This window comes from Rhea pennata, chromosome 8 (genome assembly GCF_028389875.1).
Source record: "Rhea pennata isolate bPtePen1 chromosome 8, bPtePen1.pri, whole genome shotgun sequence".
NCBI lineage: Eukaryota > Metazoa > Chordata > Aves > Rheiformes > Rheidae > Rhea > Rhea pennata.
In genome coordinates this window covers 15,484,773-15,506,090 of record NC_084670.1, presented here as the reverse complement: position 1 = coordinate 15,506,090, position 21,318 = coordinate 15,484,773, and the positions used below count along the sequence as shown (strand labels likewise).

The following is a 21,318-nucleotide window of genomic DNA, read 5'->3' as shown; positions in this document are numbered from 1 at the left end:
ACAGGGATGTTATTTTATGGGTATATAAATACACCTGCATGCACACACACATACTAGAGCTGGCAACATATTTAAAGGAATGTATTTAACATCTGAGTTTCAGTTAGCATCACCTTCCCAAGCCTTCACTCTGCAGCCCAGACTTGAAGCAGCATTGCCAGCCATCACTGCAACACCCATCTTGCTCCAGCAGCAGCAGCACAGCCATACAGCCGCACACACTCAGGAAGAGTACGTACATCCATACTGAGCCTTGCTTTCTCAAACATGGACAAGTAGCGCTGTAGCGCTTTTTAAAAAGTCAGGATGCCATACCAGGAATTTTGCTTATTTGTGTATAAGATTAAAATTTTTAAAAATTATTCTCAAGTTAGAACCCTAATTATTCCCAATTATTTTGAGGAATGAGAAAAAAAACAAAAAGAAAAGAAGAAAAAAAAGTAAAAAAGAAAATATGGAAAAAACAGAAAAGAGACAAAAATACAGAAAACAGTAATAATTTTACTTAGGCAAAACAGATTTAGTGTGCTTAGATGCTGATTTTAATAAACTAAGGAAAAATGGGAGATATGTACATATAAGAGCAGAATTTGGCCATAAGAATTTTATTTTAATAGTAGAGATTTTCCTGTGACTCTTAATGTATTAAGGCCTTATACAAATTAGAAATGTGAAAACTCATGCTCCAGCCTCAGCTCTTCCTATACATTTGGCAAAACAAGCACTACAGCAATAACCCGGGCGGCCTCCGAATAAAGCTAGTTGGGGAAAAAAAATCTGAGAAAAATGTTCTCCTTTTGTTTTCAAATATAATATTGATTGATTTGTTGAACCTTCCTAATTACTGAGTAAACATGACATTAGAAAACTAAACAGTGTGTAATTAATATTATAGAAGAAGGTAGCATCATAGCTTTGTTTCTGTTTGCCCAATAAATATGTAATAATACGTAATTACGATTTTTTTTTAATGCTACAATCTTGTGGAAACCTAAGGGCAGACAACTTTAAAGATGAAAATCCAAAATATACCGTAAAACATAACAGAAAATGTACAATTCCCAAAGGCCTTTCCTTGGCATTATCCAATCTGATTCAGTATCAATGAATATATATCAGACTTGTATGGCAAAATAATTTAACAGAGAATTTTTTGCTTTCAACCTCTTCTTACAATTTTAATGCATTTAGTTATGACCCATTTGCCTTTTAGCATTCATGTTCTATAAGTTCAAAGCAGTCACCATTAAAATGAGGGATCTCCCCACTTGCTCACATCCTCGCTATCAGAGACATTTTTCTTCTTGTTACAGTTCATTCCTGTTTCAGTACTTTGCTGGAGTAAACGCTGTTACTACGGGGTTATCAACAACCTGAAACTGCATCAGATAAAATAGAAAAAGGAAAAAGAGAAAGAAAATGAAAAAGGAAAAGGTAGAGGTAAAATGCATGCAGATTCCAGGAGAACTGGTAACTCCTGCCTTCCCTAGGTAACTCTTACAGTACTTTTATAGTCCCATCTTTCTATCCCCTCTGCTTTCTGCCTGTATATGTGAAAGGCCCATTACAACTAGCAGAGCCTTTGAGGAGCTGATTATGAAGCATACACAGGAAAACTATATATCGAAAAAAACGCAATCAGGTGTGCAAAGTAAGCAGCCTAACCTTCTAACGAGATTAACTCGTGTCAGGAATGCACAGGTGCACGCGAAACCGGACACTTGTACCAGCATGCAGCAGAAGAAACCCGTTTTTGAAAGAAATTGTTTCTAATGCAACCCTGCCTGAGGAAGAAGAGAAGGAAAACAAAGCCATATTCATAATCTTGTCATACGGTTTGCGTGTGTACGTACTTGCAAGCGCAGTGCGGCACAGGAGCGAAGACAATCCATGTCGTAGCACGCGCACTACGCTGAACAGAGCCGCACTACCAAAAAGCAATCAGCTCAAAAGACTCAGTTACACGTTTCACCACCTAGACAAAACAAACAGCCTAAAGCTACGCTCCTTTACCAAGGAGGACTTCGGTGGTGCAGCGTGGCAGCACCCGAGCAGCTGACCCGGACGGCTGCCACGGCCCGGACGGGACAGCAGCAGCGCGGCGCCCGCACGGCGCGAGGGTCGGATCACCAACCCGCGACAGGACGCGAATGCTCACGAGCCAGCGCTCACACAGGCACCACCGGTGAAGGTCCTGAAGCCCAGTATCTAGCGCCTAGGCACGACGCCGCAGCAGGCTCGCAGGCGGGGAGCACAGCACCCGCGCAAAAACCCCCTTCTACTCAGTTTTGTAACACTGCATCTTCCTCATCCCCGGCTTGCCATTTAAGCACCTTCAAATGTACTTAGAAATTGTGTAACTTAATAGTGCTTCTGAGTCACGATTCTACGAGGAGTAAGTTAAACCATAAACTACAATATTGAAAACATGCGCAGTTTTATCCTTCACATTAATTTGCATAGATCTTTAATACATTTGAAAAATCACCCACTTAAATTACTAAAATAAGGTATTGCAAAAGATAGCGGTGATGTTACAGCACCTTCTGGTATTTTTAGAAGCCTCAATACACTTTTACTGCTCACACTTTTACTGGACCTTCAGGTCAGTTTAATGCAAATTAGGCTTGACGCACTATGGGTCTTACTAATTTAACACAGCTCTGCTGTTTGCAGAAATGCACATTCAACATAAACGTAACTTAGCTTTAATAGGAAAGCAAGACATTAATTTACAGAATTGGCTGAAATTACATGATTTCATGGGGTCCTTTGGTTTCCCTCTACAATGGAGAAGATGAGCATTAAGTTCAAATGGGGGAGAGCTCCTAACTGACCTTTAACATAGGCATTCCTCTTGCGTAATTAAAAAAAATACTATGGACTGTAACAATGAGGAACAATTATTTATAAAAATGTTCACCTACTGCAATGTGCCTATAGAGAAACAATCACATTTTTAACAAGGGAAATGGGAAATCGCTACGGGATGCCCTACTTAGATTACATTAGTAAGAAACTTGTTATCAGACCATATAAAAGATATGCCATAATAAGACATGACCTTGCAGAACCCTGGAGCCAATCTGTGATTTTCCCCCCCTGTAACCCTTCCTAATTATCTACAAAGCTACAGCCCCTTTTGTGGCAGGTTATTTTTCTGCGAATAGCGAGGGGTTTGGGGGTTTTGAATATTTAATTAGTCTTCTGATAAGAGAATTGCTGCACATGCCAAGTGTTTCGATTTTCAGACTGTGTTCATCCTAATTATGTTCAGATTTAGATTGGTCATCCCCAAACCTCTCACTCTTGTAATTATTTACTCCTTAAAGATCATTCAGCGAGGAAATATTTTTCACCCTTATGGCTCTTTCTTTCCACAAATGGCTTTTCTGGTCCGTTAATTACCCACTCGGAGGATTAGAGCTTGCAATAATGCAAGATATCCTGCATGTAAGATGAGTTTTACAGGGTAAAAAAGAATAAATTGTTTTCGCTGTAAACACGCCTCAGGGAATATCCTCTTTAGGGTTATGCTCTTCCTCACCGGGGCACATCTGCCAGCCCCAGCAGCAGAGTGGGGACCCGGCCCGGCTGCGCGACTCGACGCAACGCAGGTCTCAGCTCAGCAGGTCTGCGAAGGCGCAAACTGCTAGAGCAGGATGGCAGGATCCTCCCTCTCGTCGCTTTTTATGAGGATCTCGTGGCTTTAAGGTTATATATATTGAGCAGATAGCTAATAGCAAAATTACAACTTTTCTTATTTCATCTGCAGAATTTTTCCAGAAGTGCTGTCCCTTGGTAGGTCTTTAATCAACACAGTAACAGTGGTGTCATTTCCTATTAAAATGTGTCTGAGAGTCCTCGCTACAAGTACTTTCTTTTCTTCTGAGAGGAATGCTTGTCACAAGAGCACTGTTATTCATTAACCACAGTGATGTCTGGATCTAATTATCATCTGGAAAGCCTGCAAGGCTTCTAGGTATAGTACTTCCCCTGCAAAAACTGCTTTCTACCCTAACTTGGAAAGCACAATCCTACTTTCTTCATTGTGATTTGAAGTTAAGAGATTACATTACTTACTTGAGATGTGTGCTGATTCCTGAAACTTTCAGTTTTAAGCCCAGTAAAGTTCAGGGGACTGCTTTAGTTTGCTCGCTTTTACACTTGCGGACATTGTGTGTATTCTGTGATTGCTTTTTAAATAAGTCAAGCGGACTCACCTCTATAAGAAATGCAGTAGAAAACTTACTGGCTTGACTCTGTCAATGCATGGATAATCTTTAATTGTATCAAAAATATTCATAATCTAATCCTTTTATCAAACTGTCTGCCACTGAAGGAGTCTCATGTGCTTGCACAATTAAAAACCCCATGTTACCCATACATAATATTGTATTACATTTGATGCAAATCCTTTTCTATTGAAATAAGCACCAGGCTGACAGTAGGAAGTGTCTGATAAGAGAGCAACAAGGCATTGCTGATGGCATTCGTGATAACTGAGCATTAACTCATACGGGTTCCGTCTACAGCATATTACCGAAGTCCTCCTGATTTAAATACAACTCTAGGAGGTGTCCTTTTGCTATATCTCAGTCACAAAGGCAGCAAAATTATCTAATAAAGCTAAGTATACAACGTCAGTGATGTTTTTCAAACTCATCAGTAATGCTGGTACTAGAATAATATACTGAAGGCAATATCGGGGCTGCTACATCCCAGCTGAGAGAACACCTATCGCTTCACGAAGGTAGTAATGGAGCTCAGTTCAACGCTCCTCAGAAATTCAGTTAACGTTGGAAAAGTTATGGGTTCAGAACCAGTTATTATTACACTGAAATAAATGAGCCTAAATTCACTTGTTTAAGTCACAGGTAAAGAGCACAATTTGAGTTATGTTGAAACAACAGCTTTTCAGCACTGGTAAAATGCTTGTATTAAACACATTTTCAAAATTGTTCCCTCATCATATATATTTATCACAGGGGAGCAAGATATTCTGGAAGCAACGAACAGTAAGGTTAAAGATCACAGTTGCACAGATTGCCAGTAAGAATGGAATATAGAAACTTCTGCGCATACAGGGACAAAACACATATCTTGCCAGATGCAACATTACACAGCTCTGTGTCACTAAGCAGCAGCAAGACTTCTGCCTGCAAAGTGTTCACCGTCTGTGACTTTGGTCAGAGCACAGCTTTCGTCCTTCACCGAGCAGATATCTACGATTGTAGCATCTTTGGCAGCTTGCTCAAGGAAATGCTTCTGCTACCTAATTTCTTTTTAAAATGTTATAGGATCTGTTTTATGTGAAGAAATCAAAATTCAAAGGTTCCTATAACTATCGTATTTTAGTGAAAACCTGAAAAAATATGACTTTCAACAGTAAATGCATAGTAAAGATTCTCTACTGTAAGTGTATTATAAAAGAGGTTTGACATGGAAAATTTATATGTGATAAGAATCTTTCCTCCCCATTGATGTATCTGTAGCAGGCTAAAAATATACCAAGTACTGAGTATTCAGTCTATGTAACACTCTTAAGACTGCATTAACTTCATTGCAGTAACTTGTTTTATAGGCTCCGTTCATCATGACCTATAAAATGTTAGACTGAAGTGCTTTAAATATCTGCTAACACCATGTGCAAGCCTGGGAGTACAAGGCACTGTGCTGTGAAGCGGCAACGACAGTACTCTGCTGAGAAAGTAGCACGCACTCTTATGTCACTGATATAAACAGGGTAAGCATGCTAAATAATGTATGAAACAGGCAGCCAATCTTTATATGAAACAGGAATTCTAGTTGAATTATTTGTTTGACTTTATTTTAACAGTAGGACACTTCTTTTTAAGGTCTCATTATGTCTTAAATAAAAGTTGAATACCATTCCTACAAACTCATTTAGGCTTATCATCTGAAAGGAAGACTAAAGACCTCTTGCATATGGGGTCATAGCATTTTTTCTCATTATTGTTCTAAAATGTAAAAAATAAAGTGTAAAGAGGGGAATTAGCTATGTCTTCCAGTAATCATGGACTATTTATTAAGCAATTAGATTGCAACTTTATTATTACAGGAAAAAAAAAAGAGATGCTGTAAAATAGTGTTATTGTATCTATTTTTGATCCTTAGAATTTTGTCATTTCGGTAACCTCAAAAAGGTCAAAATGCCATTAATATATCTACCCACTTTTTGACAACATAACTTGGGCAAACATAAAATCTATGGGATTTGGTAAAAAAAAAAAATGTTGAATTCAAATAAAAAGCTTAATTTAGCCACAAAGGTCAGAAGGTTCTTTTTATTAGAAGTAAGAAATTATTCTGCGGCAGAAGGAAATTTCCAGAATATGTGATCTGCTGCTTTCTACATTACTCTGTAGGTACTTTTTAATTTTTAAACCCTAGTTACTCTTCTCTTCCTTTCCTCTGAATTAAAGTTTCAGTGTAATAATTTTAAAATTCTATTTCCGTTGTGTTACTAATGAAAACTTTTTACTTTCATTGAGAGCACTGACTTTGTAACACTAGAAAGTACTCATAATTTACCTACCCATATTTAATTCATACTAATCTGTCTTAATTTAAGATCTATACCCTGTTCTGCCCATCTTCGTGTACCTTTTCCATGTCAGTTGTGTTTACTAAGTGATATTCAATGGATTTCCTATAGTGCAATGAACCTTAACAGGCAGCTTTTAATTGCCTCGCATAGGAAACCACATCACTATTAATTCCACAGTAACAGTATAAAATAAAACTATTGCCTCTCAGACTCCAGAGCAATTAGACCTCTCGGCTATTTGGCTAACTCTGCTTCATGATACCCAGTGCAGTTAATTATATTTTTTGATGTTAATAGTCTCTGTCAGTTTCAAGCATAACTCCTCTTTGATGAATATTTAAATTATATTTGAATAAAAAAATAATCTTGGTTACATTTCATATTCAGCAGTCATCACAGCTTAATAAAGGTCTCCTCAGCAAGGGTTGAGATAAATGGCTATACGAACACATGTATAAAGTCCTAAATCAACTTATCAGACAACGTAGCTGTTTTGACAAAGATTGTAGAGGGTATATTGGGGTGGGAGGAAATAATAGGCTTCAATTATTACAGTATTATTCAAGAAGAACTAAATTTGCCTCAGTAATACATAAGTAAATCAGAATTTTTAAATACTAAAGTTACAAGCATGACTAAAACAGGAATTTCTGAACTTCTGAAAACAGGAACTTAGGCCAGAAAGTTGAAGACTATATAAAAATCATAAAAACTTGTCCAAGGTAATAAAAAGCTCAACTGAAATGCGTTGAAAGTAATGCTGTCTCAAGTACCACTGACAGCTAGTTCAACTTACCTGATTGTTCAGAAGCTTATAATTTGAGGATTTATATTTAATCCACTAAATACTATCATGACTGAACAACTCCCTTAATAAAAAATACTTTAGTGAATAAACTAGACCTATCAGTTTCATATTAAGAACTAATGATAGAGAAAATGAACATTGCCAAAAAAAGTTTTGCCATTCACAGGTGTTACTGCTTTTTCTGAGATAAAGCAACGACATATAGTGAGCTTCATGGATATCCTAGGTTCTGCGATTATGCCCAGTTCATGAAAAAAAGTGCTACATGTTTTGGTTTTCCATTCTACCTGAGTCACGTTTAAGTTATCAGACTAATACATAGAAGAAAACAAAACAGAACAAAGCAAAATCAAAGCAAAGCAAAGCAAAACGCAACAGAGTCACCTGGGTCTCAGCACGGTATCAGGAAAAGCACAGTTCAAAAAGGAAGAACACCTTAAGCTTTTCCTATCTGAAAAATAGCTGCAGCCTTGACTGCAGTAGCGAGATCGATGTCTGTTACAGATAAGTAGAAACTGCCATTTTAAAGGTTGTTTAAAGAAGGATATCTAATTTTGATGATCTTGTACAGAAAAGGTTTGATGAAGCAGTTGTCAGCAGGCTGCAGTGGAAACCAATGGCACGCCAAAGCGAAGCAAGAACCTTATACATGAGATCAATAGGATACTACATTACTACACTGCTATATACTACAGCAACTTCAATGTGCATAAATTCAGAGAATTTACCGATTCAAATCAGTGTGAGATAACTGAGATCAATATTGTTATTTTTTTGACATGAAAAGGGCCTTAAAAATACAAGTTCTTAATGAAATGAAAGTAGAAGAAGCGAGGTATATCCTGTGACACTTTTCACTCTGTAACACCTTCAGTAAAAAGGGAGGCCACTTTCGTGCACAGAAGCAAAAGCGAAGGGAAAAGGAGGAACAGCAGCAGGGGTCAGCAGAGCCCGTGCCTGAGCCTGGCAGACCCCCAAAGCACAGCGTGCCACGATCACCGTCATTTCTCCGCGGCAGAGGATCGGAAAATCCCGCCTGTAGAACTGTTTCCAGCCACGTTAAGAAATACAAGCCTGAAGCGTGGCACAGCTTAAACCAAGCCTCGTGTGAGCCCTGCCTGAGGCAGCTGATTCGGAGGCGCTCTGAACGGCTTCTTTGCAAAGGCTGGCAAACGCACCGCTTCACCTCCGCAGCGGTGCTACGCTGCGTTCTGCCCTCTACCCGCGACGAAGCACTTCAAGAGACTCTTTTTTTTTTTTTTTTTTTTTTTGGGCTAGAAGGCTTCACTCTGATGAGTGAGATTAATCACAGCTACAGGTGATTCACCTACAATCTATCCAAGTCAGGAGTCCAGCGGAAGTTTCTTTATTCATTTGCATTATGGTACACACCAAATTTTCTGCTTGAAAGAGAACAAATATGGTACAACAATGTTTCCTCTGTAAACTTGACAAGCAGCGAAAAGATGTAGCCCTTGCAGGATGTCTCCTCCGAAGAAGAGGACTTACTTTGTTTTCTTTCAAAACTGTGTCACTCTCATTTATATACAGAATTTTAAAAAATGACATATGCTAGATATGTGACGAGAAATATGAACATCTTCACTCCCCCATCCTTCCTTTGGGGAGGATTGAAAGGAAAAAAAAAAAACTCAGGAAAAAGAACTAGGGATATGCTGCTTTTCAATCTTCCTCCTGATCACTTGGTGGGGCAGGAGGCACTTTGCCTACATTTTGAAGACTCTTCATTTAAGCACAGCTGTCTTGCACACAGATGATGGACGTAACAGGTTAAGAGTATTACCATGAGAGAAAAGTTCATGATGAAAAAAAGGAGGCATGAACTCTTCACGGGTGTCATGATGGACATGGTAATTGAAGTTACATATGTTGCATGTGCTATAGATAGGACAGGATACGTGCAACAGACAAAACGTGACTGCTGAAACAGATTTATTTCTGTGTTTTAATCCTCAGCCTTTTTTAGTAGCAACATTTTAAGAGAGGAGGGTATTTCAAAGAGTTATAGGTGCTTACTTTCATCTACTATACCCAATATATTGTAACAGTTATATAATACTTGTGTGCTATAAATAGGTTTGCTTTGTTTGTACATATTTAAAAAATAAAATAGAATTAACTAAATATATTTGGTAAGGATCATATAGTAACTATGACAGTTAAATTGTAGATGAAAATAGAACTTCATGGCCATTCCACAATGCAGGACTGATGTAACCTTCTTTCTGTTGTAGATTTAAAAACATCTGAATATCCTGTGAGACCGTATTTTTTAATTTGGATGTTTGCAGGGTCTGTAAAGTTTCCAAACATTCTGAATTTTTCCTCTTTTCAATTACTAAAACTACACTCGTACTACAGCTCATAAACTCCTCTTTGAAAATCTTTAAAAATATTTTAGCCTTTAAGAGGGAAACAATGCTTGCTTTGTGAAATTAGCATTAACTTGGTTGTCAACATCAAATGTTTGAATTTGGCCCCTAAGTAAATTATTCCATAATTCAGAGTTAAAAGGACAGATTTTCTTTAATTACAAAAAGTTAATTTCCTACATGTCTGCTATAATGGTTAAAGGATTCCAAAAAAAAAAAAAAAAAAAAAAAAAGGTACTGGAACATACAGACTGGAACGGATCTGAAAAGTTTCTAAATTAGAAAAGTTTCTAATATTGGACTTCTCAAAATTCAAAATTATGCTATCTGCTAGACCAGCCAAGTATTTCTTTAAATACATATGCAAAGAAAGTCATTTACTTGCACTGTACTGGAATCACAAAGATAGTTACGGGAATCTAATTTTAAAGTAATTGTGAATGAAAAGTTTATGATTAGGAAAAATAGCTTGTACTACAAAATAGCATTTTTTTTTGAATTCAGAGGCTAAAGGTCCTAGCATGCAAAAGAGCTTCTTAGCAGCTCAATGTTACATTACAAAAATAGCATTCTTGATATGCCTTACCATTTTAAACGGATGTTTATGTGTGTATTTACAAGTACTATTAAATACTTGTTATTATTTCAAGCTAATGAAACAGAAACCCAAGCAGTGTGTGGCATCCCCGAGACCCTCGGTGCCTGTCTTAGCAAAAAATTATGAATCATTTTCAGTTTTTCTGAGTCTGCAGATCTGAGCTTTGAAGTTGACATTGGAAGCAGAAAGTCTTCATAAATGCACAGGCGATTTGAAAATAACTCAGGCAACCCACCTTCAATCTACTTAGAGTGGAAGCAGACCAAAGACTGGGTTGTAAGTATATTTTTTCGTGTTAGTTTTCAAATCCCCACTGTGTCTATAAAGAGCAGTATTAGTTACCCATATCAGCTTCAAAGTCTCGTGACAGTTTCTGGCTGCAGCCACACATATGACACTTCATGAGCAAGAAACCAGAGTCACCTCCTCAGGCCCCTTAGCATCTTGTGCTTCCCTGTTCATTTAATTTCTTTTTAAAATGGCCAAAAAATGACTAGAGGAAACAAGAGTAGACTTCTCCCCATAAAGGATAGCAGAGTACCAAGGAGTCAGGCTACTTCAAGCCATTCTCGCTGCAGGGAACGTGGATCCTCTGCCAGTCACACTACTGCCTCACCAACAAGTATTTGAGAAACAAATAATCTTACTTTCTACACCCTACCGTAGCTCATGGCAGTATTTCTCAAAGTTGACTATATGCAAATACCAGGGTGAGTTACTGGATAAGTGTGAAAGGAGAGAGGGATTTTTTCTAAAGGTCTACCCTCTTCCTTCAAACCTTTAATTTTAACTTCACCATCCTGAAGTTTACACGGAATCCAAATCCATGTGAAAGACTTTAGTCTAGAATAATTGGGACGCAATTTCAATCAGGGACTAAAGAACTAATAACTACTTTAGAAAGGGGAAAGCAAAGCAATGAAGTTGTTAGCGTTCACGTCAGGCTTCCTAGGATAACATGAAGTCAAAAATCTTTTGAGAACTGTAGAGAAGACAGAAAAAGAGAGGGAGGGAGGGCAGGGAGACTGCGTGGCCGGTGCTTCTGCCCAGGGCAGCTGCGGCACCGGTGGACACGCGCAAAGTTTGTTTGCTTGACTCTAAAATTATCTCGAAGGGAGCAGGCCACGTGGTTACATGGTTCGGGTAAACTGCAAAATTTACCTTATTTTTCAATCTTCAGGTTTCAGTGTTGTTTTTACACTCTAACTACAGTAAACGTAGTTGCTGTAATAGAGCCGTGGAGTAATGCAGCAAATGACTGATGAGTATTTAATAATTATGATGTAACTACATTTATCTATCCACCTGAAACTGAAATGAGTGTGCAAAAACAGTCGTGAAAACTCTGCTAGCTGGAGTGATAAAAGCAGGTCATTACTCCTTAAAAATAAACGCCGTACGATGTTAAGTAGCAATGCAGACACGACGGCTGCTTATTTCAAAAAGCAGAGAAGTAAGTTTTTCTTGTGATCAAACATTCTAACAGATGAATTATTGTTTTCTCGTCAGTGAAAAAAAACAGAAAACCAATGAATCTGCTAGTCCTTCAGGTAAGATATTTCCTATGCAATTGCTACCACCAAAATACAGCTGATACAATGCTTTTAAATAACAGATCAAGGACGTGCGCTGAGTATCAAGCAAGAGTTTGCCTTTGACAACAAAAATTTTGAAGACCAATGCAGTTATAAATAAATGAAACATAAGGACATTTAATATTTCATAAGAAATTTGCAACATTCTTCTACTCTTGCCATACAGCACAAATTGAGCAACTCTCAGAAAAGATTAAATGAGGCAGAGGAAACAGCATTTCCATTTAATTACAAGGCCTGAAAAAGAAAACTACAAAACTAAACTTCCAAAATATTACAAACACGAGGCAAAAATACAAAGCAACATGTCAAAAGATCTTTGCCATTTGTTCAGACAGAATGAAAATGATAAGCTCTCCCTGAGCATAAGTATTCTGAAAGAACAACGTACAAACGATCACACCATCATTTTAATCTACTGAAAAAAGGTAAGATTGGAAGATCAGGGATGTTCAAAAATACCCTCTGCCAGCATAAACTTACAGTCGATTAATTGAAAGGGGAGGATTGAAATTTCAGCTTTCCAGTAACAGTCTGATGTCACTTTAAGCAAGATTGTGCCTCTATATTTGTCTCTGACTACCTTAATCTGTGTATTTGCAGTGAACATAAGGAGGACTTTGATCAAAACACAACATGCATTTTACACAACAAGGAAGTCTACAGAGAGGCACTACATTTACAAAAGCAATTGAAGGTGGTTTCAAAGGGAGTTGACAGATTAGAGGATGATGACACTGCTGCTGCAGTCTCAATGGAAATCTGGCTTGATCTAATTAACAACAACAAACTAGAACCACAAAAAGATAATTCAAACATGATTTAAAGAAAGTATATAACCTTTTCACTACCTCAGCAATGGAGCCGTTCCATTACTGATCAGAGAACAGTCACAGGTTGAACACAGAACAAGAAAAAGAGGCCTCATGTCCTTAATTTTTCTCTTGCATTACAAATTGAAGCCAGATTTCTATCTGAAATATTTGTTTATAGAACTAGAGGATTTTCCACGTACTGACACAAAAATTATAAAAAATTGTAACAGTCACACTGATGACAACTGATTCCTGTATCATGACAACTTGAAGTGAACCAAGAAATCAAAAGGGAAGATTATTTTTAAAACATAGTTACTTGCTACCGTATTCTACTATGTTTAAAAAAAGACAGTAAGTGGAAGAAAGCTTGTTTGCTTCATTCTATAAATGCATGCATCGGAGAGTTCCCAGGTTATTCCTTTGCCTTCACTACCCCATCCCCCAATTTCTCAGTCTGTGAAATCTGAAATTAGAAGAAAAACTTTCACTAGTCCTGAATTTTTTTGTTCATTATTTTGGCTGAACTTACGTGCAGTGAGGGAAGAAATGTCTCAGGTTTTTGAGGTTTACAGAAGGAAAAAAGCTAGAACTGTATGTTTCCTAAAGAAATTGTTAGTTTTTTTCAGATACTCAATCCAGTCTTTGAGCAGGCTTGTATGTTATGCCAGTAAAAATGCCAATGATTGATCTGTGCTGACATTTCCACAACTGCTAGCGCTAGCTGGCTGTTACCAGTATTAGGCCTATCGTGCAGGAACGTTTATGAGTCTCAGTTCTGCTGGAGCTTTGGCTGTATATAGTTTATGGTGTATATAGTTTACTGGTTTACTTTGTTTAATACATTTTGCTGATGGGAAGGCATTCATTAACTGCATTCATAGAAAACATCTAACTTTGCCAGGGCATGTGGAAACCACTAAAAAATGCAGCAGCCACATGAATACTTTGAGTGCTGTTTGACCTCCTAAAAGGCAGGGATGCAGGGACTCTCCAGGCAGGTGAGCTCTTCCATTCTCTTTGCAGTTATCTTCCTTCTTCTTTTCTTTTGCACTGAGAATTTTTTATAAAAACCCTCTACAACTGGTGGCTCTCACTTCCTTCTAATATTACTACATAAAAATGTAACACTACCTGAATAGCTATATTTAGTAGGACAAAATTCAAATTGGCAATTACATCCATTTTCTAATCTATACATCTCTTACTGTATCAATTCAGACATTTTTTCCTCTTTAATCCTCAAAATGGCATATATATCTTTACCTCTGTGTCATAATTTTGTAGGCATCTGGAAGGAAGCATTCTGTGTTCTCCATCTGGAAAGGGTCAGCATCACAAATCTTGTCGTCTGTCCGCCCATAGTTAGCACTTTCTATCATGATAACATCGCTTCCCGGGCACCGCAGGTCGATGGAGTAGCCTTCGCAGGACAGCTCCCTCCTCACCAACCCAAATGGCAGCGCTGCTCGGCTGAAACCTACAAACAGAAAAAAAAGTTGGGATTGAGCCTAAAAGGTATGTATTGCAGTGGGATTGTTTTTTTCTCTCACATAGTCCCCGGCTCACAATGGTGAGCTTGTGCTTGGACAGCTTGCTGTTGCATTATGTTGAGTAAAGCTGGGCACACTCAGACAGGTAGCGTATGAGACTGGGAAGCACCAGAGCAGGGAGCGGTTGCAAGTGCAGAAGTGATTAAAAAAACCAAAAACCCAACGGTTTCAACTTCAGTAGTATTTCTTCAGTTGTATTTCCTCTTTTCTCTGTGAAAAGGTAGCAGTTTTCTGTTGCTTACTTACATCCCCAGCATGGACGTGGCTCTGCTGCCAGATACAAAGTGCACACTGATACTGTAGGCAGTTGTGCAAGGGAACATCAGCACCCCTAGCTCAGCCTTTTACATAAATTAAACCATAGATAGAAGCAAGAAGGTTTTGAACAAATATATATATGACCAGTAGAGCAAACTGCAGATGTGTATATCTGTATAAAATCTCCCCGCTCTTCACAGAAATGACAGACGCATTTCATTTTTAACACTTTTCTCCGCACGTGCGAATTCCTAAAAATAAGCAACCTCTCTAAGAGTAATGAAGCAGCATCACAAGCTTTAGTTCCAAAACAATGTTCTGGATATCCACTGGGACATTTTAGTCTTTTATAATCAGTTCTTTATGTAAAAAAATACATTGTGTCAAGAAACTGTAGCTGCATACTACGTTTTCTTGTACACAGCCCCTATGGAAGAGTCTTACAAAATGCACGCACTATTATCTTTTGGAGACAAGTTGGGTAGTATGATAGTATTAAATTCCTGCTTCTTTGTAATAGTAAAGCCTTTATAAATTTTTAACTAAATCATAGATATTTTTTTCTTTTTTTAATAGTTATCCTAATATTGTAGCATGAGGCCATTAATATTTCAGTGCAGGCTGCTGGGGACAGGTTGTGACAGCAGAAAGAAACAGCCCATAAGTATGGGAAGTTGTAGTTCTACAGTCTTTTGAAGGCAAAGAAAATAAACTTTCTTTTAAAAATATGATGCGTTAGAATAAGCAAGGAAGCAAGGATCTAAAAACATCCAGGACAGCTTGAAATAACCCCTTGATAATAAATTTTCATATGAACCAGAAGCTGTCACTTGTTCTACTGAATTAATGATCTGTGGATTAAAACCCCCTAGTGCACGAGGAGGAGGATCTGTTCGGGCTGCAGAGTGGAGCAGTTGGCAACGATCAGGCCGGCGTGAGGCTGGGGCTCCACGGCAGCACGTCCCACCACCGCCGCCGTCCCCCCTCCCGCCGGCCACGGCACCGGCTTCCGTCCGACGTGCACTGCAAGCTACGGCTGACCTGATCCCGAACTACCTCTGCTGCAGAAAGAAAAAAAGCAATTAGTTCCCAGGGAAGTGGCTCCGCGAACTGCTCCCTGGGCGAGGAGTTGTTCCGGCACGAGGGACAGGGGAGGCCAGAACCTGGCCTCCGACTGCCTCAAATTTCATGCACCCATATCCTACGTGAAGGCAGCGCTGTCACCCTGCCGATACGTCTTAACATCTGCTATTAAGCAGCAAGCACCGGCAAGCGCCTCGCATCCCAGCGCGAGCCCGCCGCGCTTCTACCCGGATCAGCTGCCTGCGAATCTGGTTTCGTCGTCTCCCGCAACTGGCAACTGCTGTAAGCGCTACGAATGTGCTTTATCCGACAATTTTCCCCCCTCCAGGCATCCACGTGAAGTTCTGCATTAGAACGAACATTAAAAACAGGAGCGCGAGGTGAGGTCGCTTCGCAGGGAGGAGAGGACACACCTGAGATCACAACGCAGGCGCCGCGCTGCAAAGCTGAGAGCAGCAAAGCAAAACAGGGCAGCGGGCAGGCAGACAGCTCCGAGGAATTTCTGTGGCGCGGAATATTTTAACTAAATAAAATAAACAAATTAAAAGGCCACTAACAAAGCTGCCGTGATCTTTATTCTGAGGCTTTATTTGTAATCTTTTCCTATCAACCAAAGAAAAGAAATAAGCATATCAACAAGCAGAGTGTAATTCAATCCATCTTGCAACCCTGACAATCGAAGAAAGAACTAGTGGGAGGCCCTGTGAGCAAAAAATCAATATTGCAGCTTTGTGCCGTGCAAATGCGAATACTGCCAAATAGCAGTGCTTAGGGTAAAATGAACTGTTTTGCTCCATTTTCTCCACTCTGAACAAACGATTTTGAAAAGACAGCTTTTTCTGGAGCTACAAAATGTCAAGCAATAACTCCCTGTGTTTTAGGCAAGTGGTTGGAATAAATACCTCTTGGCAACAGGTGCAATGACTTAGGGCTGAAATTCATTTACATTCAGGAGATAATTCCTGATAAACAGATGCACTGCCACAGGACGGAAGCGTGAAAGACCAGCATCTGAATGTGACTGCCTGGTTTTGCATCATCCCGAAGCTTTTCCGACGCAAGCAGGCAGTTCCGTCAATAATTACTGCTGTCACCAGTAACTCCGCGTCTTTGATGCAGTTCTGAGTCATTAATATTTTGAATATCCCATTTTCTAACAAAATCGTTCTCAGCCTGCTGCTTGCCTTACCGCACGGTGCATAAACTGATTTTGTTAGGCTGCATTTGTAAAGTTGAAGTCAACATTCCTCGTCCTTCTGCTAATTGCTTCCAGGCAAACTCCATCAGGGACGACGCGGCGCGTGCTGTCGAACGCCGAAGCTTCCCCCCACTGCCCACCAGCTTTCCGGGAGCGGGGCTGTGACTTCCAGCACGAGCCAAACATTAACTCAAGCAAGAGCCCATTAGCAAAGACAGCATATGCTGTCTCTGATTCATGTGTGTTTATATATATTCATCAGGTTTGCTTTTTTTAAAATGGAAGAAGAAAAATACTTAATGAGAAAAAGAACGTGGTTTCTGTCATGCTGACCATTTTGCTTATAAACAAGCTTCCTGGCAAACATATGTTTCTGGCAAATTATATATGCTAACAAATTAGTTGAGTGCAGGCTCTTTACTGAAACAACAAAATAACCTACTTTGATAAAATTACAATTTTAAGAAATACTGCAACTTTTCCAGGAAAGGAAAGTAAAGGGAATTTTCAGTGGTAACATGCACCCTTTAATGCTTTATTGATCAATCCACGTACAAAAACATGCTTAGAAAAAAATCAAAATAAAACATCACTAACAAAAATCTTTCCTCTTATAGTTTAGTCTATGAAATGAAAAAATGAAAGTCCTATGAAAGGATTGTACCTTATAGCTCTGTTTCTCAAATACATTAAATCCACAGTAGGCTAAAAATTATTTTATGTAAGTTTGCAATGCCTTATTTACCATCCTTCTGCCCTGGTTCCTTATTAAAGAGTAACTTGTCTTTAAAAAGATAACCTAAATTTGCCAAAGTGTAAAGAAAAGTTAATAATTAACAGCATTCTGCCCACTAGCATACCATGCTTTTGAGCTGTCAATAATAAGAGAGTGTGCTATGTTTGGTAGCTAAGAGCAAAAAGGAACCACTACTTTTGAATGTTCACCCCACACAGAGGAAAAATAGTGGAATGTAAACAGGCTAACATCAGTACATCTTGACATCAGAAGCAAGGAGCCTTTGATTAAAACTTAAAGCATAGGGAAAGTCAACAAGGAAATACAAAATTATTTCAAAGAATGCAGATGGGGAAGAACTGAGACTCCAAAACAAATCTTTGCAGAAATAAATATATATGTCTCCGTGAGCAGAGGAATATTGCTTTTTGTGTTATTTGGCTCTAGCAGAAAGGTCTCTTGAAAAGAGCACATCTTTTCAAACAGAATGTTTACAGTTTTCTGTTACACAATCTCTTTTATTTTACCAAATCATGAAACACGATGATTCAAGTTCTGCACAAGATGAAGTGATGCAGCTTGGGCAGCATTTCAATAATATACATTTGACAAATGCAGAGCCCGATGAAAAGCGCGTTTAGACCCTCTCCGTGCCTCCGCGAAGGGCGGATGTGCACGCAGAGAGGGGTACCAAGACAGCTGAATGTACTTTGTCATCTGAAAATCATACAAATTCTCCACGCGGGTTCTGCAAAGCATTTATAATTTTGTACAAAAGCTTGGCATCCTGCAGTTTCTAAAGAATCCCCACAAACTACACCAAGGGAGACTTTTTTCCCCATTTCAGCATTGTCTGTGTCACACAGACTAGCATGCTATTTTGTTAAACAGCTTTTAAATTATCCAATACTGGTCAACGGATCACCACAGACTACTACAAAGATAGAGGCAATTTAAATGACAACTGGGCTTGCTCATTCTATCTTTGAAGGAAAAAAGCCATTCTGGCAAGCACGTCTATTAAAAGATTACATTGGCACCGTGGGAGCCTCTGATGCGGTGCAGAGGTGGGGAGTTCACAGCACTCGGCTCCGCTTTCCCTGCAACCCGCTAGTTAGCACGCAGACAGGCAGCACAGGCTGCACTGCAGACAAAACCCCACTGCTCCACGCTGGATAAAATTAAGCACGAAGTGACCGGTTCAAAAATATTCCCCAACAGCTGTATTCTTTGCCATTTTAAGTATATACTGATTATTTTCTTTAAGATGATGGAAGCAAGGAACATGACGATAACAAGCATCTAGTAAGAATATATTATTTATGGAAATCTAGTTTTGGAAGTACGAGACATGTATTTTCATTGTTTTATCTCATTCATAGAAACGGGATTAACTCAAAACAATGTACATGACAGCGACAGTATATTCATTATTGGAACTTCAACGGAGAGGTTCAAAGTCCGAACAAACAGACTGGATCCTTTAAATGTGCATATAAAATTACACTGAATCAATGCAATTATTTCACTGAATAAATTAGCTGCGAGAGGTGATTTTTAACACTGGTTTGGATAAATCAGATTTTTGAAAATACTACTTCAGATTTTAATTGCTTTGTCAAAATCTAGAAGCTTGTCTCTTATAAAACAGAAATATGATTTGCTAGCAATGAGAGCTTTCTAGAAATATTAAGAATCTAGTGATAGCTTTTTTCAATATTTTTCCAATTCGAGAGATTGCGATATAAAGTCTAAAAAATAAATTAAATTTTTAAAAATTTATGCCAGATTTTAGATTTTTTCAATGTTTAGTGTGATTAGTACAATTACAACAGTAAGTAATTTTCTGTAATTGTATGCAGCGTACATAAACATAAAGCACAGTACATCTGATTAAATAAACTCAGGACAGAAGCCTGAGTTACACCCTCTGACTCACATCATGATGAATTTTGCCTTCCAGGTTTAGTGAAACTTATTAGAATTTTCCTTTCACATTTTCCAGTCTCCATGCAATACTCAAAAATATCCCTGTGAGGCTCTCTCAAGCAAAGAAAGAGTCAGGGCTTACCTGGTTTCTGCACCTTGTTGAATGATTCAGCAAAACCTAAAGTTAGCAGCAGAATCTTATTCTTTTAATGTAACAGCGTCAATCCTTTCTGTGTACGATTCACAAGGACCTCGTTTAAATTCTCCTAGACAGCCTTCTCCCCTGTTCTAGGAGGGCTAGAATATATCTAAGATAGCAAAACAGAGGTCTTCCTGTTTTGGGGGGTTTTTGTTTGTTTATTTGTTTCAGGTTTTTTTAATAGCAAGAGAGAAAAGACCACCACACTGACAGACGTGTAACCAGAGTACTTCAATCAGCCAAAAGAAGCACAGCACAGACAGCAGCAGCGGAAGCTTTCCCACGTTAGTTCATCATGTCTCTACCCTATTTTGAAGGAATCACCACTATGGGAAAAGAGATAGTTTGGTCTTCATGCCCACTTAATCCTTCACCTCCCTGCTGAGGCTGCCACAAGAGTGCTAATTAATGTTAAATCGTGAAAATGGGCTTCTGCACTTTGAATTCAGCCACACTGAAACTGGATAGAAACCACTAATTCCTTTAATCAAAGTCACCAAACCAAAGACTGGTTCCTGGCAGCATTTTAGCAATGCCTACACATGGCAACTGGAAAGCATGTGATCTACACATGAAAGTCTAAATATCTAATGTAGAAATATGCAAGTTGTTCAGTTCTCACTTAGAAGCAAATTTTATCCTCATCAGCATGCACCTTTCCCATCCCCCTTCATGGGAGCTGCTTGCACAAGAGCAAAACTTTGCCCTCTTGATCTAAAATTATCCCAGTTTGAAACAGTATTCATCTGTCAATGGTATTTCTTTTCTTTTGCCAGCCAGATGTCAGTTCTCAGGCAGCAAGAATCTCCTTCCTTTTTCCTTCACATCATACACACTTGATCCTTTGCCAGCTCGTAGAAAGCACTCTACCCTTTGCTTTCTTGCAGTTAAATACATTGTAGCTTCAAAATTTCTCAAGGCAAGTAAGTCCCATGGTCTTTGTAAATCCCCCTCCTGGAGGTTATCTCTAGTTTACCAACTGTGAACTGGCTGAGCACAGCACCTGTCAGGAAGGAGAAGCTTCTGAATTGGAAACAATCTCTGAAACAGGGAGGTAAGAGACACAAAGGGTTGTGTGTCATCAATTCTGTGTCAACAGGATTTCCCGTTGAATTATGTCCTCAGCACAGGATGTTGGTAGCAGAATAAAAATAAATATTCTTTTATTCTCTTTAAAAATGTATTTTCACAACTATTTATATTTCCATTTCTCTCCATCAATTATTTTTGATTGGAAACCATACGTTGATGGAAGGAGGAAGGAAAAAGAGAAAGAAAGGGTATATCATTTCCATCAGCCATATTCAGAGTGAGCAGCTGACAAAAGAAAATTGCTTTAGTTCCCCTCTTTAAGAAACCCAAAGCCTTGTCACCCCAGAGGCTGACAGAAACCGTGCAGAGTAGTACCAGCTCCCTGGGTCTACACGCATCGGCCGAAGTTAAATCATTCCAGCAGAAGACGTGTTGATTGCCAACAATAACCCTTTGCATGCTGCCCTCTTAAAGGGTTATAGCCTAACCTCCTTAAGAGAGTAGAGCATTTTAATTGCAGTCAAGTGTAGAAATTGAACTTTCATATCTT

General features: G+C 38.8%; 1 protein-coding gene across 9 annotated transcripts in view; it reads right to left on the bottom strand.

Annotated features, from left to right (window-relative positions):
* Nucleotides 1-21,318, bottom strand: part of ADGRL2 (adhesion G protein-coupled receptor L2) — a 379,725-nt gene that overhangs the window by 55,787 nt on the left and 302,620 nt on the right. For all 9 annotated transcript variants that reach the window (XM_062581959.1, XM_062581960.1, XM_062581961.1 and 6 more), the window contains one exon: nucleotides 14,047-14,260. In XM_062581959.1, coding sequence (XP_062437943.1) covers nucleotides 14,047-14,260 — 214 coding nt within the window. The remainder of the gene's footprint in view (nucleotides 1-14,046; nucleotides 14,261-21,318) is intronic.